Genomic DNA, 22,038 nt, shown 5'->3' on the forward strand with positions numbered 1-22,038 from the left:
TTTGCACTGTATTGCTGCCACAGAACAACAAACTTCACAACATCCGTCGTTGGTAAACCTGAACGCTGTGACAGAAGAAAGTGGCAAAAATGCACATTTGTTCTGTTTAATCCCTCTCTTCACAAATGCTGGTAGTGCTGAATATCGGCAGCTGTCCAGAAAAGGTGTGGGGAGGTGGGGGTGATTAGAGAATACTTCCAGGACGTTGTCCACACTTGGGCACATTAACTGTGGCCGGCCGGTCCCCTCACAAAGATGTCGCGCAGCGGCTCGGGGCGGGTCAGAGGGGCGGATGTGACGACGTTGGTTTTCCGCCGGGCGGTTTCTGAGTTGGGAAGGTGTCTGGTTCCTGGTCGTCCGTCCGGGACCACTAGGAGCTGATACTTGAAGATGATGCCCCGGACCATACTCCTCTTACTCTTGTTCACTCCCGTATTAACAGCCATGGAGCCCATTAGTATGGGCATTGCAGTCGGCGTGGCCACCGCTCTGACCGGCCTCTTCACTGGCAATTTCCACAACCTCTACTGCATGTTCCAGGAATGTTGTGAGGCCCAGTGGATAGAATTCAACTCAACAGGTAAAGCGTCCTGACGTCTCAGCGCAACACTTAACTCCACATTGTGATGCATCTGTCGGGTCTTTGCTCTCACGCGCAAGCTGGTTTACAACTCGCGGACATCCCATCTTCCTCGTCCAGCCTAGTTATGAATGGCACTATCCTATGAACACGACCTACTTGCGGACGGAAAATATAAACGAGCTTTAGAAAGATTTGTTTCCAATAATAATTTGGCCCTAAATAATAGAGAGAAGAAATTGATTTCTTTGAACTTTTGGTCGAAAACTTTATTGCAATTCGTGACGTGGAGGTCGCAAAGAACTTCACATTATTAAATAACCTTGAAATGTATTCATTATAAAATCATTTCTGTAATAATACAGTATAGACTCCAAATATTGCAAAATTCTGGCAGTGTGAGGTTGTAGTTATTGGTAATTCTAAAATTGATAATGCACAAAAGTGGCTTTTAGAAAATAGTATAGACTTCTATCAAAGTTCATGACAGTATAATTCATATGCTGTTTCTTTCCCCATTCTTCTAATCTAAGTTCTTCTTCAGGTTCCCTGTTTCCTCAACACTACTTGCCCCTCCACTGATCTTTTTAAAGTCTGCATACTTGGCCCCAAACCAATGAGGTAGGTTGTTGTGCTTGAAGGGGTGATGAAAACAGATTCAGAATAACTTTGAAAAAGTAGATGCAAGAGGCTGCAGATGCCAGAGCAAAAACAGACCTGGTGGAGGAACTCAGGCGGTCAGATAGCATCAGTGCAGGGAAAGGGATACTCACCATTTCTGATTGAGACCCTTCATCGCTATTCATTCAGTTTTTTTTACTTTGGAAAGGTTATTTGATAAATTTCCAATTAAGTAAAATGTTTACAGGACCGTGAGAAGGCAGAGGGACAGTGTTTTACAGCCACCACAAACTTGATATATAATTTTATTTTAAAAGACCTAATTGTTTTAATTTAGTTTGGCAAATGTGTGTAGCAGTGATGAAGCTGCCTATTAAACAATATTTTTATTTGTGTGATGATCCAATCCTTTTATTTACATCACCAGGGTTGCAGATGGACTTGGATAATAAAATGTTTGGACAACATATTGCCAAGCAAGTTATTCTGAAGACTGTCAGTGGTTTCTTATCAAATCCAAACCCTAAAAAGCCTCTAACTTTGTCTCTACATGGCTGGACTGGGACAGGCAAAAACTTGATTAGTAAAATAATAGCCGAAAACATTTTCAAAAGTGGACTGAAGAGTGACTTTGTTCATCAGTTTGTCTCCACCTTGCACTTCCCTCATCCTGAGTACCTCAGCAGCTATAAGGTAACATCAATTTCATTTTAAATTGTTAGATGGGACATTTTAGCTGTGACAGTGTTCCTCACACCTCCAAAAGGATCACAACCTTGTCTTGGTTTGGAGGCTTACGTGCCTCAATGACCTGGAGAGCTAAGTTGGTTGGGGTCAGGGCTTTTGCTTTGGATCTTGGTAGGGTCACCCATGCCAAACAGGTCAAAGAGTACAGGACAGACTAAGAGTGGTCCACCAGTCCTCCAGGTTCTGGGGTTCAGCTCAGGGCTAACAACCCTGACTGGTAAAACAGAAACAGCAATGATGAATCCATCTACATCTGAATGCGATGAGTCTCCACCTGACACGATGAAGGAAATCCCGAACGCTGCCGGAGATGGAGGACCTTCATAGCTGTCCTAAGTGCCAGTAGAGGGAATTTCTCACAGTTGAAGCAGCAAAATAATTGAAACCAGAACAAGGTAGCATTGAATGTAATAGAGTTGCATGCTGTATTTTATATAAGAGCTTCAGAAGGATTATAAATGAAATGATGGATGCCTGGTGTGAATTGAATGCTGTGTTTAAAAAGTTTTTATGTAAAGTAATGGATGCTCACTTACGAGCGTATGGTTTTAATGTCCTTGAAGACTTTAGGTAACAGCATATACTAAAAGTTTTAAGTAGTTAAAGCAACATCTGAATTTTGGGATACAAGAGAGGATCAGTCCTATAACCATATAACAATTACAGCATGGAAACAGGCCATCTCGGCCCTTCTAGTCTGTGCCGAACACTTACTCTCACCTAGTCCCACTGACCTGCACTCAGCCCATAACCCTCCATTCCTTTCCTGTCCATATACTTATCCAATTTTACTTTAAATGACAATACCGAACCTGCCTCTACCACTTCTAATGGAAGCTCATTCCACACAGCTACCACTCCCTGAGTAAAGAAATTCCCCCTAGTGTTATCCTTAAACTTTTGCCCCCTAACTCTCAACTCATGTCCTTTTGTTTGAATCTTCCCTACTCTCAATGGAAAAAGCCTATCCACATCAACTCTATCTATCCCCCTCATAATTTTAAATACCTCTATCAAGTCCCCCCTCAACCTTCTACGCTCCAAAGGAAAAGACCTAATTTGTTCAATCTTTCCCTGTAACTTAGGTGCTGAAACCCAGGTAACATTCTTCTAAATCTTCTCTGTACTCTTTCTATTTTGGTGACATCTTTCCTACAATTCGGTGACCAGAACTGTACACAATACTCCAAATTCGGCCTTACCAATGCCTTGGACAATTTTAACATTACATCCCAACTCCTATACTCAGTGCTCTGATTTATAAAGGCCAACATACTAAAAGCTTTCTTCACCACCCTATCCACATGAGATTCTACCTTCAGGGAACTATGCATCATTATTCCTAGATCACTCTGTTCTACCGCATTCTTCAATGCCCTACCATTTACCATGTATGTCCTATTTGGATTATTCCTATCAAAATATAGCACCTCACACTTATCAGCATTAAACTCCATCTGCCATCATTCAGCCCACTCTTCTAATTGGCCTAAATCTCTCTGCAAAGTTTGAAAACCTACTTCATTATCCACAACACCACCTACCTTAGTATCATTTGCATACTTACTAATCCAATTTACCACCCCGTCATCCAGATCAGTAATGTATATGACAAACAACATTGGACCCAGTACAGATGCCTGAGGCACACCACCAGTCACCGGCCTCCAACCTGACAAACAGTTATCCACCACTACTCTCTGACATCTCCCATCCAGCCACTGTTGAATCCATTTTACTACTTCAATATTAATACCTAATGATTGAACCTTCCTAACTAACCATACGTGTGGAACCTTGTCAAAGGCCTTACTGAAGTCCATATAGACAACATCCACTGCTTTACCCTTGTCAACTTTCCTCATAACCTCTTCAAAAAATTCAGTAAGATTTGTCAAACATGACCTTCCATACACAAATCCATGTTGACTGTTCCTAATCAGACCCTGTCTATCCAGATAATTATATATACCATCTCTAAGAATACTTTCCATTAATTTACTCACCACTGATGTCAAACTGACAGGCCTATAATTGCTAGGTTTACTCTTAGGACCCTTTTTAAACAATGGAACCACATGGGCAATACGCCAATCCTCCAGCACCATCCCCGTTTCTAATGACATTTGAAATATTTCTATCAGAGCTCCTGCTATTTCTACACTAACCTCCCTGAAGGTCCTAGGGAATATCCTGTCAGGATCTGGAGATTTATCGACTTTTATGTTCCTTAAAAGTGCCAGTACTTCCTCCTCTTTAATCATCATAGTTTCCATAACTTCCCGACTTGTTTCCCTTATCTTACAAAATTCAATACCCTTCTCCTTAGTGAATACCAAAGAAAAGAAATTATTCAAAAAAAAAATTGTCCTATGCATTCAGTGTTTGGTAAAGCAAAGTGTAATATTGTTGACTGTTAGTTTTTATACCCCCCCCCCCCACCTCATTGTTCAGAATCCTGCCAACACAACGAAATTCCACAACCTCTGGACTCACTTCCAAAGACTCCATAGCTCATGTTCGCAATATTATTTATTTATTTATATTTACACAGTTTGTCCTTTTTTATGCATTGGTTGTCGGTCTTTGTACATGGATTTTCATTGATTCATTGTATTTCTTTGTTCTACTGTGAATGCCCACAAGAAATCTCAAAAGTACTATATTGTCATATGTACACGCTTTGATAATAATTTTACTTTGAATTTTGATGACTGAGTACCAGGTGGGATTAAGTCTTGAAATATTATTTGACATTTAAGGTGTTTCTCCACTTTATGTGTAACTGAACTCCACAGGTTTGAAAGTCTTTCTTTAGAAACTGGTATCGATTGGAGGTGCCTTTGAGACAGGAAAGAGGAGTTCCTTAATCAGATGGAATAACAAGTTTTATGATCAAACAGATGGCTGATTGTTATGATGTGAAATAACCTGTTGCACTAGTAATGTAGGTACAGTGCAAGCTATTGGATCTTGTATCTGTCAAAACGCACCTTGACAGAAAGAGAATTGGGAATGACTGCTGTATTAAATTTAGCCGATTAACCTTATCTTAAGGCCATAAGATATAGGAGCAGAATTAGACCTTTTGGCCCATTGAGTCTGCTCCGCCATTTCATCATGGCTGATACAATTTTCCCCTCAGCCTATATCTCCTGCCTTCTTCCCATATCCAATCAAGAATCTATCAACTTCTGCTTTAAATACACATAAATTCTTGGCCTCCACAGCTGCCTGTGATAAAGAATTCCACAGATTCACCACTTCTCAAATCTTAGTTTCATTGTATTTCTTTTGTTTGGAAGATTATTGATGAACACATACAATTGTTTAGATCTTGCTTTAGTAGTTAGTAATTCAAGAACACAAATTTCATAATGGAAATCCATTTTAAGAAAATTAATATTTAAGAATCTTGAAGCAATTTTTAAAAATACCACTGGCAAAAGTAATATTTATTAAAACTTGTCCACATGTCGTTTGGGGAAGAAATATGACCTACCAAATGTTGTTCATTCTTCTGTCTGCCCAAGTCACAGCCATATTAATTTGGCAGTACTGTAAAAAGTCTACTTTCTTGAATTGGAAGAGAACAAGAACTTCAGCCTCATTTGAAACAGAGTGGGCTGGTTTTCAGGAGTCTGGTCATGGTGTTGCATTAATCCAGAAGTGAAATATTGCAACTCTTGAAAATCCTGAAATAAAAACAGCTGGAAATATGCATCCAGCACCAATGGAGAGAGGAAAATGTGATGAAGGATTATAAACATGAAACATCAACTCTGTTTCTCTTTCTATGTATACCGTACCTCCCGAACAACATTTTCTGTGCTTATTATAGTTTTGCATTAAGTTATTTGGAATTATAAAATAAAATTGTCCTCACTTCCCCTTTGCTTTTGCTTAGAATTTTAATTCTTGTGCAGCTAAGCTGCCTTAAATGCGTGCTAACATATGTTCCTTGATATTGTTTGACATCCTTAAAATTATTATATTATTAGCTATGTGATCTGCTAAGACAAATTGCTTTTTACTCTCTCATTGGCAATGACACCAACAATGGTGGAGATCTTTGTAGGAATGAGCAATATCCAAAAGATTGGTGGCTATTCATGTAAACCATCTGACTGAGGTACTTATATGTGCAAGGTGCTGATTTAAGATATTGTTATCCAAAGTTTTGGACATTACTCAGGTGACATGATGCAAATTAAATTATGTTTATGAGGGGAATTCAATTAAATATCTATTTTGTCAAAATATTAAAAAGAACAAGGAAAGAGCCAACACCAGGATGACGTAGATAATTTTGTAATGGAGTGTAACAGGCAGGATGGACCAGAGTAAACATCTCTACTTAAATTTCTTTGCCTCACTGAACATAAAATCACTTTGCTTCATGTATTTAACAAGTGTCACACTATAGTTTTACTCGGTTGTCAGCATCCAACTGCTCTTATTTATAGTGTCATTTTGTTTATGCTACAATGGGGTAATGTCCTGTAATAATAATAAACAGTTCTGACTTGGGGTAATATGCAATCATCTCAGTAATGTGATATGTAACAGTGCTGGTGCTGGGAAACTGTTTGGGGACTAGTGATAATTGTGAGATGTCACTTCTGTGAATGTGTATTTCATACAAAATAAATGTTTATCCTTAGGAGCAGCTACAGAAATGGATCCATGGTAATGTTAGCTTGTGTGGCAGGTCCATGTTCATTTTTGATGAAATGGACAAAATGCAAGCAGGCCTTATTGATGCTATTAAGCCTTATTTGGACTACTACGAAAACATTGATGGAGTGGTGTACCGGAACGCCATTTTCATTTTTCTGAGGTAAAATATTTATTTATTGTGGGCCACGTGAACAAAATCTGTCACCAACTTAATTGAAATTTAAAATGTCAATGGATACATTTATTTACCAAGGCAGGTATTGCATATTTGTAAATGCTATTGAGATTGAATGGAGAATGCCAAAACCAATGCAAAAGAATGAACAGTCAATGTTTCAGGCCTGAAGAAGGGACTGTTTACTCTCCTCCATAAATGCTGCCTGACCTGCAGAGTTCTTACAGCATTTTGTGTGTGCTTTTATTTAACAAGCCTGCTCAGTCATCAGAGAAATAGGCAACAAAGCAAATTAAGTACTCAGCCATATCAAGAACCATTTCTGTGTTTGAACATCAAAAAATAAAGAACTGGCATTTACTTAATACCTTGCCATATATGACAGATCAGAATGCTACACAGTAAGTGAAATGGTGTTGGAAGATTCCCTTATGGAAAGGGTTTATTTCAGCTTATGGAGTGTGTGTCAGTTCAGAGCAGTCCCATTTCCTAACCCCCACCCCAACTAATCATTAATCTATTTTCCCCTCCTTCCCATCAACTGCCTCCAAATTCTACCACATCCATATACTTGGGGCAATTAACTAACCAAACCAAACCTTTTTTGGGGATGTGGAAAGAAAACAGCAGTGGGGGAGAACCTTGTGCAGTCAGAAAGACAGCACCTAAGGTCAGCGTTGAACTGTGAAGCTGTGAGGCAGGGCTTTTCTATTGGTGCCACTGTATTGCACATTTGAAGCAGAGCAGCTGATTTGAGCACAGTGTCAAACACAAGAACAATAATTAGATAACTTTTGGCTCTGGAGGGATTTGAAGAGAATGTGATGAGATTAGGGGGGCAAATATTTTCCAACCAGAATGCAAGCAAATTTGCCTCTCAAAGACTAGCTCTATGTCTCCATCATGGGAGGTGGAAATGGGTAAGGCCAGCCAACAGGGCTCTGGTGAAGCTGTGCAGGTCAGTCCCCTGCACAGTGACTACAATGGAATACAGAAACATTGATGAACTCCAACCATACCATTGACTTCAGAGAACAATGGAGATCAGAGGTCACTTATGGTCTATCCTCCACTCGAAGCTGACAGCCCAAGAGAGAGGAGAGGGCAGATTTAACATTTGATTTGAAAGAAGCTTTCCAACTGTTGTATCACTGTCTCAGTGCCTTGCTAGATATCATGATAAATTATCAGGAGTCTCACAGTTGAGAAATGCTTGGGAAAGGTGGGGTAGTTGGTGTTTAGTTTGAAAAATAACACACTTGCAAGCCCAAAGCAATGCCATTTGTGACTTTTGTTACAAATCACAATTTTCTGTCGTTTAGTTTTAATTCTTCTGTTGTGAACAGCAATGCAGGTGGAGAAAGCATAAATAAGGTTGCACTGGAATTTTGGCGCAAAGGAAGGGAAAGGGAGGACATTCAAGTGAAGGATATTGAGAGTAAATTGTCTATTGGAGTCTTCAATAACAAAAAGAGTAAGTATCTGTTCAAAATGAGCTGTACTGGTTCAGCTTGGAGTTGCTATATCTTTGTGCAGTTTGATTAGTTTGCATTTTTTTGTTTAAAACGAGGAATGTGTAATGAAGACTATCGGACCAAAATCGCAGTTAATAGACATCTATATGACTAATATCTTCGTCAGTATTATGAAGGCTTGTTCAATATTTTTGTGTCTCTGCTCATCTATCACCGCATTTTGTTGCTTTCTTGAATATTGGACCATAAGTCATAGGAGCAGAATTAGGCCATTCAGTCCATTGAGTCTGCTCCTCTTAACCCCATTCTCCAGCCTTCTCCCTGTAACTTTTGACACCCCGATTAATAAAGAACCTATAAACCTCTACCTTAAATATATCCAATGACTGTTGACACAGTTGACTGTGGCAATGAATTCCAGAGATTCATCACCCTTTAGCGAGAAAAGAATCCTCACATCTGTTCTAAATGAATGTCCCTCTATTCTGAGGTTGTGCCCTCTGGGCCTATACTCCCCATTATAGACTCCCTAGACTCTCCAGATTCACTTTATCCAGACTTTTCAATTTTCAATAGGTTGCAGTGAGTTATCGCCCTGCCCCCCCTAATTCTTCTAAACTAAACTCCAGCGAGTACAAGCCCAGAGCTATCAAATGCTCCTTGTATGTTAACCCTTTCATTCCTGGGATAATTTTTGTGAACCCCCTGTGGACCCACTCCAATTCCAACACACCTTTTCTTCCATAAAGAGCCCAAAATTGTTCTCAATATTTCACATGTAATCTGATCAATGCCATGTAAAGCTCAACATTATATCCTTGCTTTTGCATTCTAGTCCTCTTGAAATGAATGCAAGTATTACATTTGCCTTCCTTACCATCAAATCAACCTGCAAGTTAACCATTAGGGAATCCTGCAAGTGGTCTCCCAAGTCCCTCTGCATCTCTGATTTTTGAATTTTTTTCTCTATTTAGAAAATAGTCCAAGCCTTTATTCCTTCTGACAGGTGCATGACTATGCAGTAACCAATATTAGATTCCAGCTACCACTTCTTTGCCCATTCCCCCAATCTGTTGTAAGTCCTTCTGCAGACACCTTGTTTCCTCAACACCACCTGCCACTACCTATCTTCATATCATCTGCAAACTTAGCTACAAAGCTATCTATTCATTAATCCAAAGCATTAACATACAGCATGAAAAGAAGCAGTTTCAACACTGACCCCACTAATCACCAGCAGCTAATCAGAAAAGGCCACCTTTATTTGGACTCTGCCTCCTGCCAGTCAGCCTATCTTCTGTCCGTTATAGTATCTTTCCTGTAATACCATGGGCTCTTATCTTGTTAAGCAGCTGCATGTGCAGCTCCTTGTCAAAGGCCTTCTGAAAATCAAAATAAATAACATTCATTGACTCCTTTGTCTATCCTGCCTGTTATTTCCTCAAAGAATTTTAACAGATTTGTCAGGCAAGATCTTCCCTTTAGAAAACCATGCTGACTTTGGTCTTTTTTATCATATGTTTCCAAATACCCTGAAACCTTACCTTTAATAATGGAGTCCACATTCTTTCCAACCACTGAAGTCAGACTAACCGGACCATAATTTCCTTTTTCTGTCTCCTTCCGTTCTGTAAGAGTAGTGACATGTGCAATTTTCCAGTTCTTTAGAACCATTCCAGAATCTAGTGATAATTGAAAGATCATTACTGATGCCTCCACAATCTCTTCAGCTATATCTTTCAAAACCCTGGGGTGTAGGCCAATTGGCCCAAGTGATTTATCCACCTTCATGCTTTTTGCTTCCCAACCACCTTCTCCTTAGTAATATCAACAGCACTCAATTCTGCCCCGACATTCTCACATTTCTAGTATTCTGCTAGTGTCTTTCAGAGTCAGACTGATGCAAAGCACTTAAGTTCCTCTGCCATTTCTGTATACCCTATCACTACCACTCCATCATCATTTTCCAGTGGTCCGATATCCATTATAATCTCTCTTTTACTCTTCATATATATTCTAGTATTACTAGTGTTCATCTGTGGTATTCTTCATATGAGTTCTGAGTGGTTCAGATTGAAAGCTACCTGCAGCTAAATCTGATTCTCTCATGGCTGCTGTTTGCATTCATGTTCTTTCCAGTATTGACTGTTTGAGGTTGATTTAAATTTGCTGACTGTATTAAGGGTCAATGACCTGAAGCATTGACTGGTCTGGCTTACACAGATGCAGCTTGACTGGCTGAGTTCTTCCAGCATTTCTATTTTTCTTTAATACTCTGCAGTTTTATGTTTTCCATCGAAATTTGCTTCACTAGCTGAGTAAATTTTTCTCTTCTAGGCCAGTTTATTGTGAATTTCTAGCAGTATTTGTTTGAAGGCTAATGTAGGGCTTGAAGGGTGAACACTATGCTATTGGAAAGGCTTCACTTCTGTGGATAGTGTCATCAAATAAAAAGCTTAAACTCAGTCACAGAGGTAAAGCACAGCTGACCAAAAGATTAGTCAAAGCGGCATTTCAAAGGTGGAGAATTTGAGGGACAAAACTCTAAAGTTTAGTGTGTTGGTAGCTGAAGGTAGCTTGAGGTCTCTAATGATGAATTGACTAAACTCAGCAATGTGCAAAACTGGAGTTGCATTCCTTGGAAATTCTGAAGGTTCGTAATATCTGGACAAGATTACGTAGGGATGTTTAGGGCAATAGAAGATTTTAAGAATATGCAAACATTAGATTATAAGGCATAAAAGCAGAGTGTGCTCCGCCATTCAATCATGGCCAATCCTTTTTTTCTCCTCCTCAGCTCCACTCCCCAGCCTTCTTCCTGTAACCTTTAATGCCATGTTGAATCAAGAACCGAAAGCTCTGCCTTAAATACACTCAATGACCTGGACTCCACAGCTGCCTGTGGTAATAAATTCCACTAATTCGCCACTCTCTGGCTCAAGAAATCTTTACGCAACTCTGTTTTAAATGGACGCCCCTCTATCCTGAGGCTGTGCCCTCATGTCCTAGACTCCCCCACCATGGGAAGCATCCTTTCCACATCTGCTCTAGGCCTTTCAACGTTCGAAAGGTTTCAATGAGATCACCCCTCTTCCTTCTAAATTCCAGCAAGTACAGACCCAGAGCCATCAAATGTTCCTCGTATGATAATCCTTTTATTTCCAGAATCATCCTTATGAACCACCTCTGAATCCTCTGCAATGCCAGCACATCTTTTCTTAGATGAGGGGCCCAAAACTATTCACAATACTGGAGGTGAGGCCTCACCAGTGCATTATAAAGCCTTGGCATCACATCCCTGATCTTGTACTCTACACCTCTTGAAATGAATGCTAACATTGCATTTGTCTTCCTCACCACTGACTCTACTTACAAGTTAACCTTTAGATTGTTCTGCTCAAGGAGTCCCAAGTCCCTTTGCATCTCAGATTTTTAGATTTTCTCCCTTTTAAAAAATCAGACTGCACATATATTTTTACTACCAAAGTACATGACCATGCATTTTCGAACATTGTATTGCATTTGTCACTCTCTTGCCCATTCTCCTAATCTGTCTAAGTCCTTATACAGCTGACCTGTTTCCTCAACACTACCTGCCTTCCATCAATCTTCGTATCATCTGCAAACTTGGCAACAAAGCCATCTATTCCATCATCTAAACCATTGATATACAGCACAAAAAAAAAGCAGTCCCAACACTAACCACTGTGGAGCACCACTAGTCACTGGCAGCCAACCAGAAAAAAATCCTCAAAGAATCTCAGCAGGTTTGTCAGACAAGATTTTCCCTGAAGGAAACCATACTGATTCTGTCCTGTGTCACCAAGTACTCCATAACCTCATCTTCAACAATTGACTCCAACATCTTCCCAACTACTGAGGTTACGCTAACTGGCTTATGATTTCCTTTCTGTTGCCTTCCTCTTTTCTTAGAGTGGAGCGACATTTTAAGTTTTCCAGTACTCTGACTTAAGTCCAATGATATTGGAAGATTATTAATTCCTCCACAATCTCTACCACTACCTCTTTCAGAACCTTTGGGTGCAGTTCATCTAGTCTGGGTGACCTGAGGTTTTTCAGCGATTCCAGCACCTTCTCCCTTGTAATAGTAACTGCACTCACTTCTCTTCCTTCACACCCTTCAACATCTTTCACACTGCTAGCATCTTCCACAGTAAGGACTGATGTGAAATACTCAGTTCATCTGCCATCTCCTTGGCCCCCTGTTGTTATTTCTCCAGCCTCAGAAGAACATAAGAAATAGGAGCAGAAGTAGGCCCATCGAGCCAGCTCTACCATTCAATGAGATCATGGCTGATCTGGCCATATACTCATCTCCACCTACCTGCCTTTTCCCCATAATACCCCTACTATGCAAAAACCTATCCAACCTTGACTTAAATATATTTACTGAAGTAGCCTCCACTGCTTCATTAGGCAGAGAATTCCACAGATTCACCACTCTGAGAAAAGTGGTTCCTCCTCATCACAGTCCTAAATCTACTCCCCTGAACCTTGAGGCTATGTCCCCTAGTTCTAGCCTCACCTATCAGTGGAAACAACTTTTCTGCCTCTAGCTTATCTATCCCTTTCATAATTTTATATGTTTCTATAAGATTTCCTCTCATTCTTCTGAATTTCAGCAAGTACAGTTGCAGGCAATCCGATCTGTCCTCATAGTTGAACCCTTTCATCTCTGGAATCAACCTAGTGAACCTCCTCTGCACTGCCTCCAAAACCAGTATATCCTTCCTTAATTAAGGAGATCAGAACTGTACACAGTAGTCCAGGTGCATGCTCACCAGTACCCTGTACAATTACAGCACAACCTCCCTGCTCTTAAATTCAGTCCCTCTAGCAATGAAGGCCAACATCTCATTTGCCATCTTTATAGCCTGCTACAATTGCAAACCAACCTTTTGTAATTCATGCACAAGCACTCCCAAGTCCTTCTGCACAGCAGCTTGCTGCAATTTTTTACCATTTAAATAATAATCTGCTCTTCCATTTTCCCTTCCAATGTGTACGACCTCGCATTTACCAGCATTTACAACCAGACTCTTGCCCACTCACTTAACCTATCTATATATTCCTGCAGACTTTCCATATCTTCTGCACAATTTGCTTTTCCACTCAATTTAGTATCATCCGCACACTTGGATACACTACACACGATCCCCTATTCCAGATCGTTAATGTATATTGTGAACAGTTGCGGGCCCAGCACTGGCCCCTGCAGCACACCACTCACCACTGATTGCCAACCAGAGTAACACCCATGTATCCCAACTCTCTGCTTTCTATTAGTTAATTTCATCCATGTTAATATATCATCCCCAACTCTATGCGTCCTTATCTTATATAACCATATAACAATCACAGCACGGAAACAGGCCATCTCAGCCCTCCTAGTCTGTGCCAAACTCTTAATCTCATCTAGTCCCACCTACCCGCACTCAGCCCATAACCCTCCACTCCTTTCCTGTCCATATACCTATCCAATTTTACCTTAAATGACACAACTGAACTGGCCTCTACTACTTCTACAGGAAGCTCATTCCACACAGCTATCACTCTCTGAGTAAAGAAATACCCCCTCGTGTTTCCCTTAAACTTCTGCCCCCTAACTCTCAAATCATGTCCTCTCCTTTGAATCTCCCCTACTCTCAATGGAAACAGCCTATTCACGTCAACTCTATCTATCCCTCTCAAAATTTTAAATACCTCGATCAAATCCCCCTTCAACCTTCTACGCTCCAATGAATAGAGACCTAACATGTTCAACCTTTCTCTGTAACTTAAGTGCTGAAACCCAGGTAACATCCTAGTAAATCGTCTCTGCAGTCTCTCTAATTTATTGATATCTTTCCTATAATTCGGTGACCAGAACTGCACACAATATTCTAAATTTGGCCTTACCAATGCCTTGTACAATTTTAACATTACATCCCAACTTCTGTACTCAATGCTTTGATTTCTAAAGGCCAGCGTTCCAAAAGCCTTCTTCACCACCCTATCTACATGAGACTCCACCTTCAGGGAACTATGCACTGTTATTCCTAGATCTCTCTGTTCCTCTGCATTCCTCAATGCCCTACCATTTACCCTGTATGTTCTATTTGGATTATTCCTGCCAAAATGTAGAACCTCACACTTCTCAGCATTAAACTCCATCTGCCAACATTCAGCCCATTCTTCTAACCGGCATAAATCTCCCTGCAAGCTTTGAAAACCCACCTCATTATCCACAACACCTCCTACCTTAGTATCATCGGCATACTTACTAATCCAATTTACCACCCCATCATCCAGATCATTTATATATATTACAAACAACATTGGGCCCAAAACAGATCCCTGAGGCACCCTGCTAGTCACCGGCCTCCATCCCGATAAACAATTATCCACCACTACTCTCTGGCATCTCCCATCTAGCCACTGTTGAATCCATTTTATTACTCCAGCATTAATACCTAACGACTGAACCCTCTTAACTAACCTTCCATGTGGAAGTTTGTCAAAGGCTTTGCTGAAGTCCATATAGACTACATCCACTGCCTTACCCTCATCAACATTCCTCGTAACTTCTTCAAAAAATTCAGTAAGGTTTGTCAAACATGACCTTCCACGCACAAATCCATGCTGGCTACTCCTAATCAGATCCTGCCTATCCAGATAATTATTAATACTATCTCTAAGAATACTTTCCATTAATTTACCCACCACTGATGTCAAACTGACAGGTCTATAATTGCTAGGCTTACTTCTAGAACCCTTTTTAAACAATGGAACCACATGTTAAGTATGTTTTTTATGCAGCACATTATCGAACACCTGGAAATCCATGTAAATAATGTCCATCTTTTCCCCTCTATCATATATTTTCAAAGAACTCCAGAAAGTGTGTCAAACAGAACTTGCCTTTGCTGAATCCCTGCTGCATCTGTCTGATGGATCAATTTCTTTCCTGGTGCCTCGCTCTTTCTTCTTTAATGATAGCTTCAACCATTTTCCCAACTACAGATGTTAAACTAACTGGCCTATAGTTACCTGCCTTTTGCCTGCATCCTTTTTTGAACAGTGGTGTGACATTCACCATCTTCCAACCCACCCAGACCTGCCGAGAGTCCAGGGAATTTTGGTGAATTATCACCAAAGCCTCTACTATAATGTCTGCCATTTCTTTCAGTACCTGGGACGCAGCCTTATCTATCTTCAGGGCCACAACTTTGCTCAGCACTACCTCTTTAATGATAGCTATTTGTATCAAGGGCCTCACCTCCCATGGCATACATAACATCTCTGTTTGGAATGTTAGACGTGAAGACCAATACAAAATAGTCCTTGAAAGCCTCTGCCGTTCCCTCATTTACTGTTGTTAAGTTGAGTCGGATTCATTGTGACCTTGTGGACCAGAGAGTCCATAGGGTTTTCATGGCAACGTACGGAAGTAGATTGCCAGGTCTCTCTCCCACACAGATACTTCTGCTGCCCAGGTTGGGAGCCGACTGGGTTTTAACTCAGTACCAACTGCCTTGAAGTCCAGTACTGATGCCACTACACCACCAGCCGGCTCAATTTCCTCATTACCCAATATCAATACTCCCTTTTGGTCCTCCAAGGGACCTACATTCACTTCAGCCTCTCTTTTCTGCTTTATACAATTATAAAATCTTTTACTATCCATTTTTATATTTTGTGCTAGTTTATTTTCAATATCTATATTCCCTTTCTTTATTGCTCACTTAGTGCTTCTTTGTTGCTTTTTAAAGTGTTCCCAGTCTTCCAGATTCCCATTATACTTAGTGACTTTATATGCACGAGATTTTAGTTTGATGCCTTCTTTTATTTCCTTAGTTATCCAAGGCTGACTCTCCCTACCCTTACTGTCCATGCTTTTAATTGGAGTATACTTCTGTTGAACACTCTGAAAAATCTCTTTGAAAGTCTTTCACTGTTCCTCAACCATCCCACCATATAGCCTATGTTCCTAGTCTAAACAAGGCAAATCCCCCTCATCCCATTGTTGTCTCCATTGTTAAGGCATAATACACTGGTTTTTGATCAAACTATTGTATGAGAAACATAATCAGACTGTGATCACTCTTTCCAAGAGGATCCCTAACTACAAGATCACTGATTTTACCTGTCTCATTGTACGGGGCAGTTTGGTAGCATGCTGTTCAAGAAAGCAATCCTCATTATTCCTCTATACACCTTTCATCCATGCACCTGTCCAAGTTTTTCTTAAATGTTAAAAGTGAGCCCACACTTACTACTTCATCTGACAGCTCATTCCACACTCCCACCACTCTCTGTGTGAAGAAGCCCCCCTCCAACATTCCCTTTAAACTTATCGCCCTTCACCCTTAACCCATGTCCTCTGTTTTCTTTTCTCCCCTAGCCTCAGTGGAAAAAGCCTGCTTGCATTCACTCTAACTATATCCATCATTATTTTCATATACCTCTATCAAATCTCCCCTCATTCTCCTACGCTCCAGGGAATAAAGTCCTAACTTATTCAACCTTTCTCTGTAACTCGGTTTCTCAAATCCCAGCAACACCCTTGTAAACCTTCTCTGCACTCTTTCAACCTTATCAATATCCTTCCTGTAATTAGGTGACCACTTTGATATTGTTTGCTAGCTTGTTTTCATGTTTCATCTTTTCCCACCTAATGATTCTTTTAGTTGCTCTCTGTAGGGTTTTAAAACTTCCCAATCCTCTGTCTTCCCAGTAATTTTTGCTTTGTTGTATGCACTCTCTTTTGCTTTTACATTCACTTTGACTTCCCTTGTCAGCCATGGTTGTATTATATTGCCATTTGAATATTTCTTTGTTCTTGGGAGTATATCTATCCTGAACCACCTTCAAGTTTTTTTAGAAACTCATGCCATTGCTGCTCTGCTATCATCCCTTCTAATTTACTTTGGCCAACTCCTTTCTCATACCACTGTAATTTCCTTTACTCCACTGAAATACTGCTACATTAGGCTTTACTTTCTCACTATCAAATTTCAAGTTGAACTCAATCATATTGTGATTACTGCCTCCTAAAGGTTCTTTTACCTTAAGCTCCCTAATCACCTCCAGATCATTACATAACACCCAATCCAGTATAGTTAGCCCCTCCTATGCTCAACAACAAACTGCTCTAAAAAGCCATCTTGTATGCATTCAACAAGCTCACTCTTGAGATTCTTTTCCAACCTGATTTTCCCAATTGACCTGCATGTTGAAATCTCCCATGACTATCATAACATTACCCTTTTGACTTCACCTTTTCTATTTCCTGTTGTAACCTGTGGTCCACATTTCAGCTACTTTTCGGAGGCCTGTATATTGCTGCCATTAGGATCCTTTTATCCTTGCAGTTTCTTAACTCAACCCACAAGGATTCAACATCTTCTAATCCTATGTCACATCTTTCTACTGATTCAATGCCATTCTTTACCAGCAGAGCCACACTACCCCCTCTGCTGACCTTCCTATCCCTCCAACACAGCGTGTAACCTAGAACATTCAGCTCCTAACTACAACCATCCATGATTCAGTGATGCCCACATCATCATACCTGACAATATGTAATAGTGCAACAAGATCATCCACCTTATTTATTATACTTTGTGCATTGAGGTATAACACTTTTAAGTGCTGCATTTGTTACCCTTTTTGATTCTGTATCCTTAATGTACTGATACCTAAATTGGTGGCTGCAATTATGTCTTACTAATTTCAAGATATTAGTTAACCAAGAGCCAAAAGTTGAAAATGATGGCTATACGATTGAGATATGTTGCCTATTGTGATCTTTATTAAATTCTGGTGACTAACTTATTTTTTTGTTTTAATTGGTTAGGTGGTTTCTGGCACACCAGTCTCATTGATAAAAACTTGATTGACTACTTTATCCCCTTCCTTCCTCTGGAATATAAACATGTCAAGATGTGTGTCAAGGAAGAACTGAGGTCCAGAGGTTCCAAGGAGGATGAAGAGATCATAACCAGTGTAGCTGATGAAATGACGTACTTTCCAGAAGATGAAATGCTCTATTCACACAAAGGCTGCAAAACTGTGGCTTCTAAGGTGGACTTTTACTTGTAAAACGTGTGTGTGTGTTTTTTTTAATTGAATCTATTTAGCTTTTTTGACACGACACTTTTTAAAGAAAAATTGAAAAGGGCATTGTTTGCTGCACTCGATGAATTTGAAGATCTGTGTGCCTGGGAATATGTATCTTTCGATGTTTCATCTTTTGTTCATGTGGTAATTTTAAGCTGCTGTTTACTAATCAAAAATATAAAACATTTGTTTACATCTGAATAATAGTGAAGTAATTGTTAAAATAATGGGAAAGCATTGGTGATTAGGGCACTGTAGAAATTTTTTGAAAAAATATTTTTTTTGTTGATATTTAAAATCTTGAGCAAATACCCTTAATGTAAATACCTTGCTATGAAATTAATGTTTGAGTTTAATTCCCATCTTTTCACTTGAAGGATTGCTCAACAGGTTATATATTTTTTAATACACAAAGTGCTGAGTTTCTGCTCAATAGCAAACATTGTTAACTACATGGAAAACTTGAGCCAAATGGACCTTTTGATTACTGAATGGCATTTTTTTCAGGTTTGCGTTCACATTGAGTTATGCTTTTGTGTCAACATTTTTACAGGTTAAATCATAGAAATCGTATAAATTTCCGTCTTGTTAAACTAAGGCAAGTTAGTGATGCACAAAATCAGCAAATCATGTGCCTGTTTTAGCAATTACTTTCACAAGACAAAATACAGATATCTGAATGATCTTGTTACCATATTGTCATGTCTTGTTGTGTGACTAGCTCATTATAAAGAGAGATGTTACCTAGTAAAACTGGAGAAGTGTAATTTTTAAAACAAATGTTTCCACTTTAAGCAAGTGTTGTTTTAAAGAAATTAAATTTCAACATGTCTGTCTCTCTCCACTCCCCCCCCCCACTGTTTTTAATTGAACATTTTTGTAAATTACAATTCTAAGGAAATTGTATCAAAAATGACCGTGTAGTTATGACACTTTATAAATTTTAATTCAACAGATTGGGCTTCATTCCATCAACCCATGGGAAGTTGTATTTGTATTTCATTAATGTTTTCCTTTGTCATAGTTTATCACACCGTTGAGTCAAAAGGCTGTGGGTTCAAATTTCAAATCGAGAAGAAAGGATCTAAGATCAGAGTTTTATAATAAATTTAAACTTAGGAGTCAAATTTGAGGTACTTTAGTACAAGAATGCAATAAACTCTGGAATTAAATTTTTAAAAATATGGTTCAAACACAAAATTGCTGAATGTATTTCTATTATTTGCAATAACCTATTAAAATCAGGCATGTTAATTATCAGGGAAAACCTTTGAAACAAAACAGCCTTTTTATACATAAAACATTTTATAGCTTTCTAATATATTTGATAACTAAATATTTTTGTGGCAAATCCAAATAAAATGACACAGCCTGAACGTAAAAACAGATGCATGTTCAGCTCTGAAAAGACCCCATCTTAAACTTTGCAAGCTGCTATGCAAGTTAAGATGTATCTCAGAATTTATCTCTAATTAATTTCATGTTCATGTTCAAATGCAAGAAAATTGAGGGAAATGTTGCACCCAGACCATTGTCAGGGATCATGTTTCTGCTTCATCCGAAGTACTCAAATTGCCTTCATAAATGCATGAACTTTTGCACTTCATGTAGTCTTGCATCTCTTTCACTGTTGTAATAGTACCCTAGAGGTCTCTCTGCCATTTGAGCTCTCCTTGAAATGCACAAGTGCATTTGGACTACATCCTCACATAATGTTTATTTTGCTGTAGTCTCCTGCCCATTGTATAAAATTTGTCCTGAAGGATTAGTGAATGTAAACAGACCACATTTCAAAGACTTGATAGTTTCCATCAATGGTTTGCCATTATGGTATGATTTTTTTTGTTATTTGGCAGATCATTTGAAGATTTATTCATTACTTGAGTGTCAGATGAGATTTTCTTTCCTCAATAAAAACTTTGAATATGTCAATGTCCACTGTGTGGTAAAGAGTTGTTTACCATCCTGTCACTAATACTTGTGCTAAATTGCTTTATCAGGATCAATATTTTGCTTCAATGCAAAAAAAACTAGATTATGAACATTTCACTAATTGCTAGACATTTGTACCAACTTGTTAAAGCAGTATCCCTTCCCCACCCACACAAAATAAAAGACTTAAATGAATGCTTATGTCCTGTACCCTGTCAAATTATATTTCAAAACTGATCAAGCATTTAATCAAATTTGTGATCCTTGAATATTTAACATTTTAAACCACATTACGACTGTTAAGTGTTGCAATTAAATGAACACAGTTGTTCAACAATTCACTGTTGATGTGTCATTCGGTTTTGCACTTGACATCAATAATCTCACTTTGAGAATCTCAATGCACAAATTGAATGTAGTCATATTACAAGTTACCAGTTTTCTTTCTTGCACATATTTCTTTGCATTGTCTGTCTAGTACAGGCATGGGCAAACTATGGCCCGTTAAGCTTTTTAATCCGGCCCGCAGAACTTGATGAAATTATATTAATAAACCTTGTTAACGTTTTTTCCCCGCAATTCTGGCGTTTTCCCAATAGATTTCGCACTCTATATACATTGACCTTTGTTGAGGTGCAGCGTATTACTCCACATTTGCGCTTTACTTTGTGACCTTGTGGCGACCCATTTCCTGGCACATCCGAACCAGCTCACAATTAGCCAGCGTTCCGGCTAAGGGAGATAGCCTGCGGGGATTTGCGAGCACAGAGCTCCGCATACTGGCACACTCTCACTGTTCTGTCATTGTGCGGGTCGTTGTTGAGTTTTGGCACAGGGGACAATTGAAGAAGAAGGAGCAGGACAAGTAGACCTGCATCTCCTACCATTTTTGAAATAAAGACAGTCAGGAGGAGAGTGATGATGATAATATCTTGAAGGATAACAGTATTTTCAGTGCTTTAAAATAATAACTGTTACTATTAAAAAAAGCTGTATTTTATTCATTTAATTTTCAGTGTTTTAGAAGTCATTTCAATAAATAGCTAAATACCATGGGACTTCAAAGACAGATATTTTGCTGTAATGCATTTGTTCATTTTCAATTGAAATTAAAGCACGTGTTTTCTACATATCCCATGATATTTTATTTTCTCTTATGAGGTGTATTACCAAAACACTCCGTCCATCTGCTCCTGGTCCGGCCCCCCTGTCAAATTTTAGAACCCTTTGTGGCCCTCAAGTCAAAAAGTTTGCCCACCCCTGGTCTAGTATGATCTAAGGCAACTATTGCAATTTTATGGCACATTGTGGACTAACTGCGCTGTCCAATAATTAAAAAACCCATAATTAAGTTGGAGGTCTAAAAGTAGATCAGAATTCTTGACTGTACTCCTAAATGATTCTTTGATTCAAATTATAGAGCACTGTAACTCAGTAACATTTGTTTCATTTTCAATGCAGAAACTTGGGTGCAGTACATTTGGTTCAATGCAGGGTTGTGATTGGCTTGGCTGTTAGTGACTGGAGAAACAAGTTTGAGATTGGGTGGGCAGATGGGTAACCATGGGAGTAAAGAAGAAAATGCTGAAAACACTCAGCAGGTCAGTCAACACCAAGGAAAGACAAATCATTGATGTTTTGGGCCAAATACCCTTCAGAACTGTGAAAGAGTTAGTTTTAGTTTGCAGAGAGGATAGGGAGGGATA

The 22,038-nt window shown here is 39.3% G+C and overlaps 1 protein-coding gene across 1 annotated transcript; it reads left to right on the forward strand.

The window, feature by feature from the left end:
• The first annotated feature begins 209 nt into the window (after positions 1-209).
• On the forward strand, positions 210-21,284 carry tor1 (torsin family 1). Its single transcript, XM_059993668.1, has 5 exons — positions 210-580; positions 1,629-1,894; positions 6,613-6,788; positions 8,150-8,277; positions 18,138-21,284. The coding sequence occupies exons 1-5, from the start codon at positions 391-393 to the stop codon at positions 18,380-18,382; spliced, it is 1,005 nt and encodes a 334-aa protein (XP_059849651.1). The 5' UTR covers positions 210-390; the 3' UTR covers positions 18,383-21,284.
• Positions 21,285-22,038: the final 754 nt, after the last annotated feature.

Source organism: Hypanus sabinus, chromosome 18 (assembly GCF_030144855.1).
Source record: "Hypanus sabinus isolate sHypSab1 chromosome 18, sHypSab1.hap1, whole genome shotgun sequence".
Lineage (NCBI taxonomy): Eukaryota > Metazoa > Chordata > Chondrichthyes > Myliobatiformes > Dasyatidae > Hypanus > Hypanus sabinus.

Excerpts from the sequence above, each read along its gene's own strand:
- tor1 (XM_059993668.1), top strand. The coding sequence starts at position 391 with ATGATGCCCCGGACCATACTCCTCTTACTCTTGTTCACTCCCGTATTA. Across the intron at positions 1,895-6,612 it reads AGTACCTCAGCAGCTATAAG|GAGCAGCTACAGAAATGGAT; the intron begins GTAACATCAATT and ends GTTTATCCTTAG. Across the intron at positions 8,278-18,137 it reads AGTCTTCAATAACAAAAAGA|GTGGTTTCTGGCACACCAGT; the intron begins GTAAGTATCTGT and ends TTAATTGGTTAG.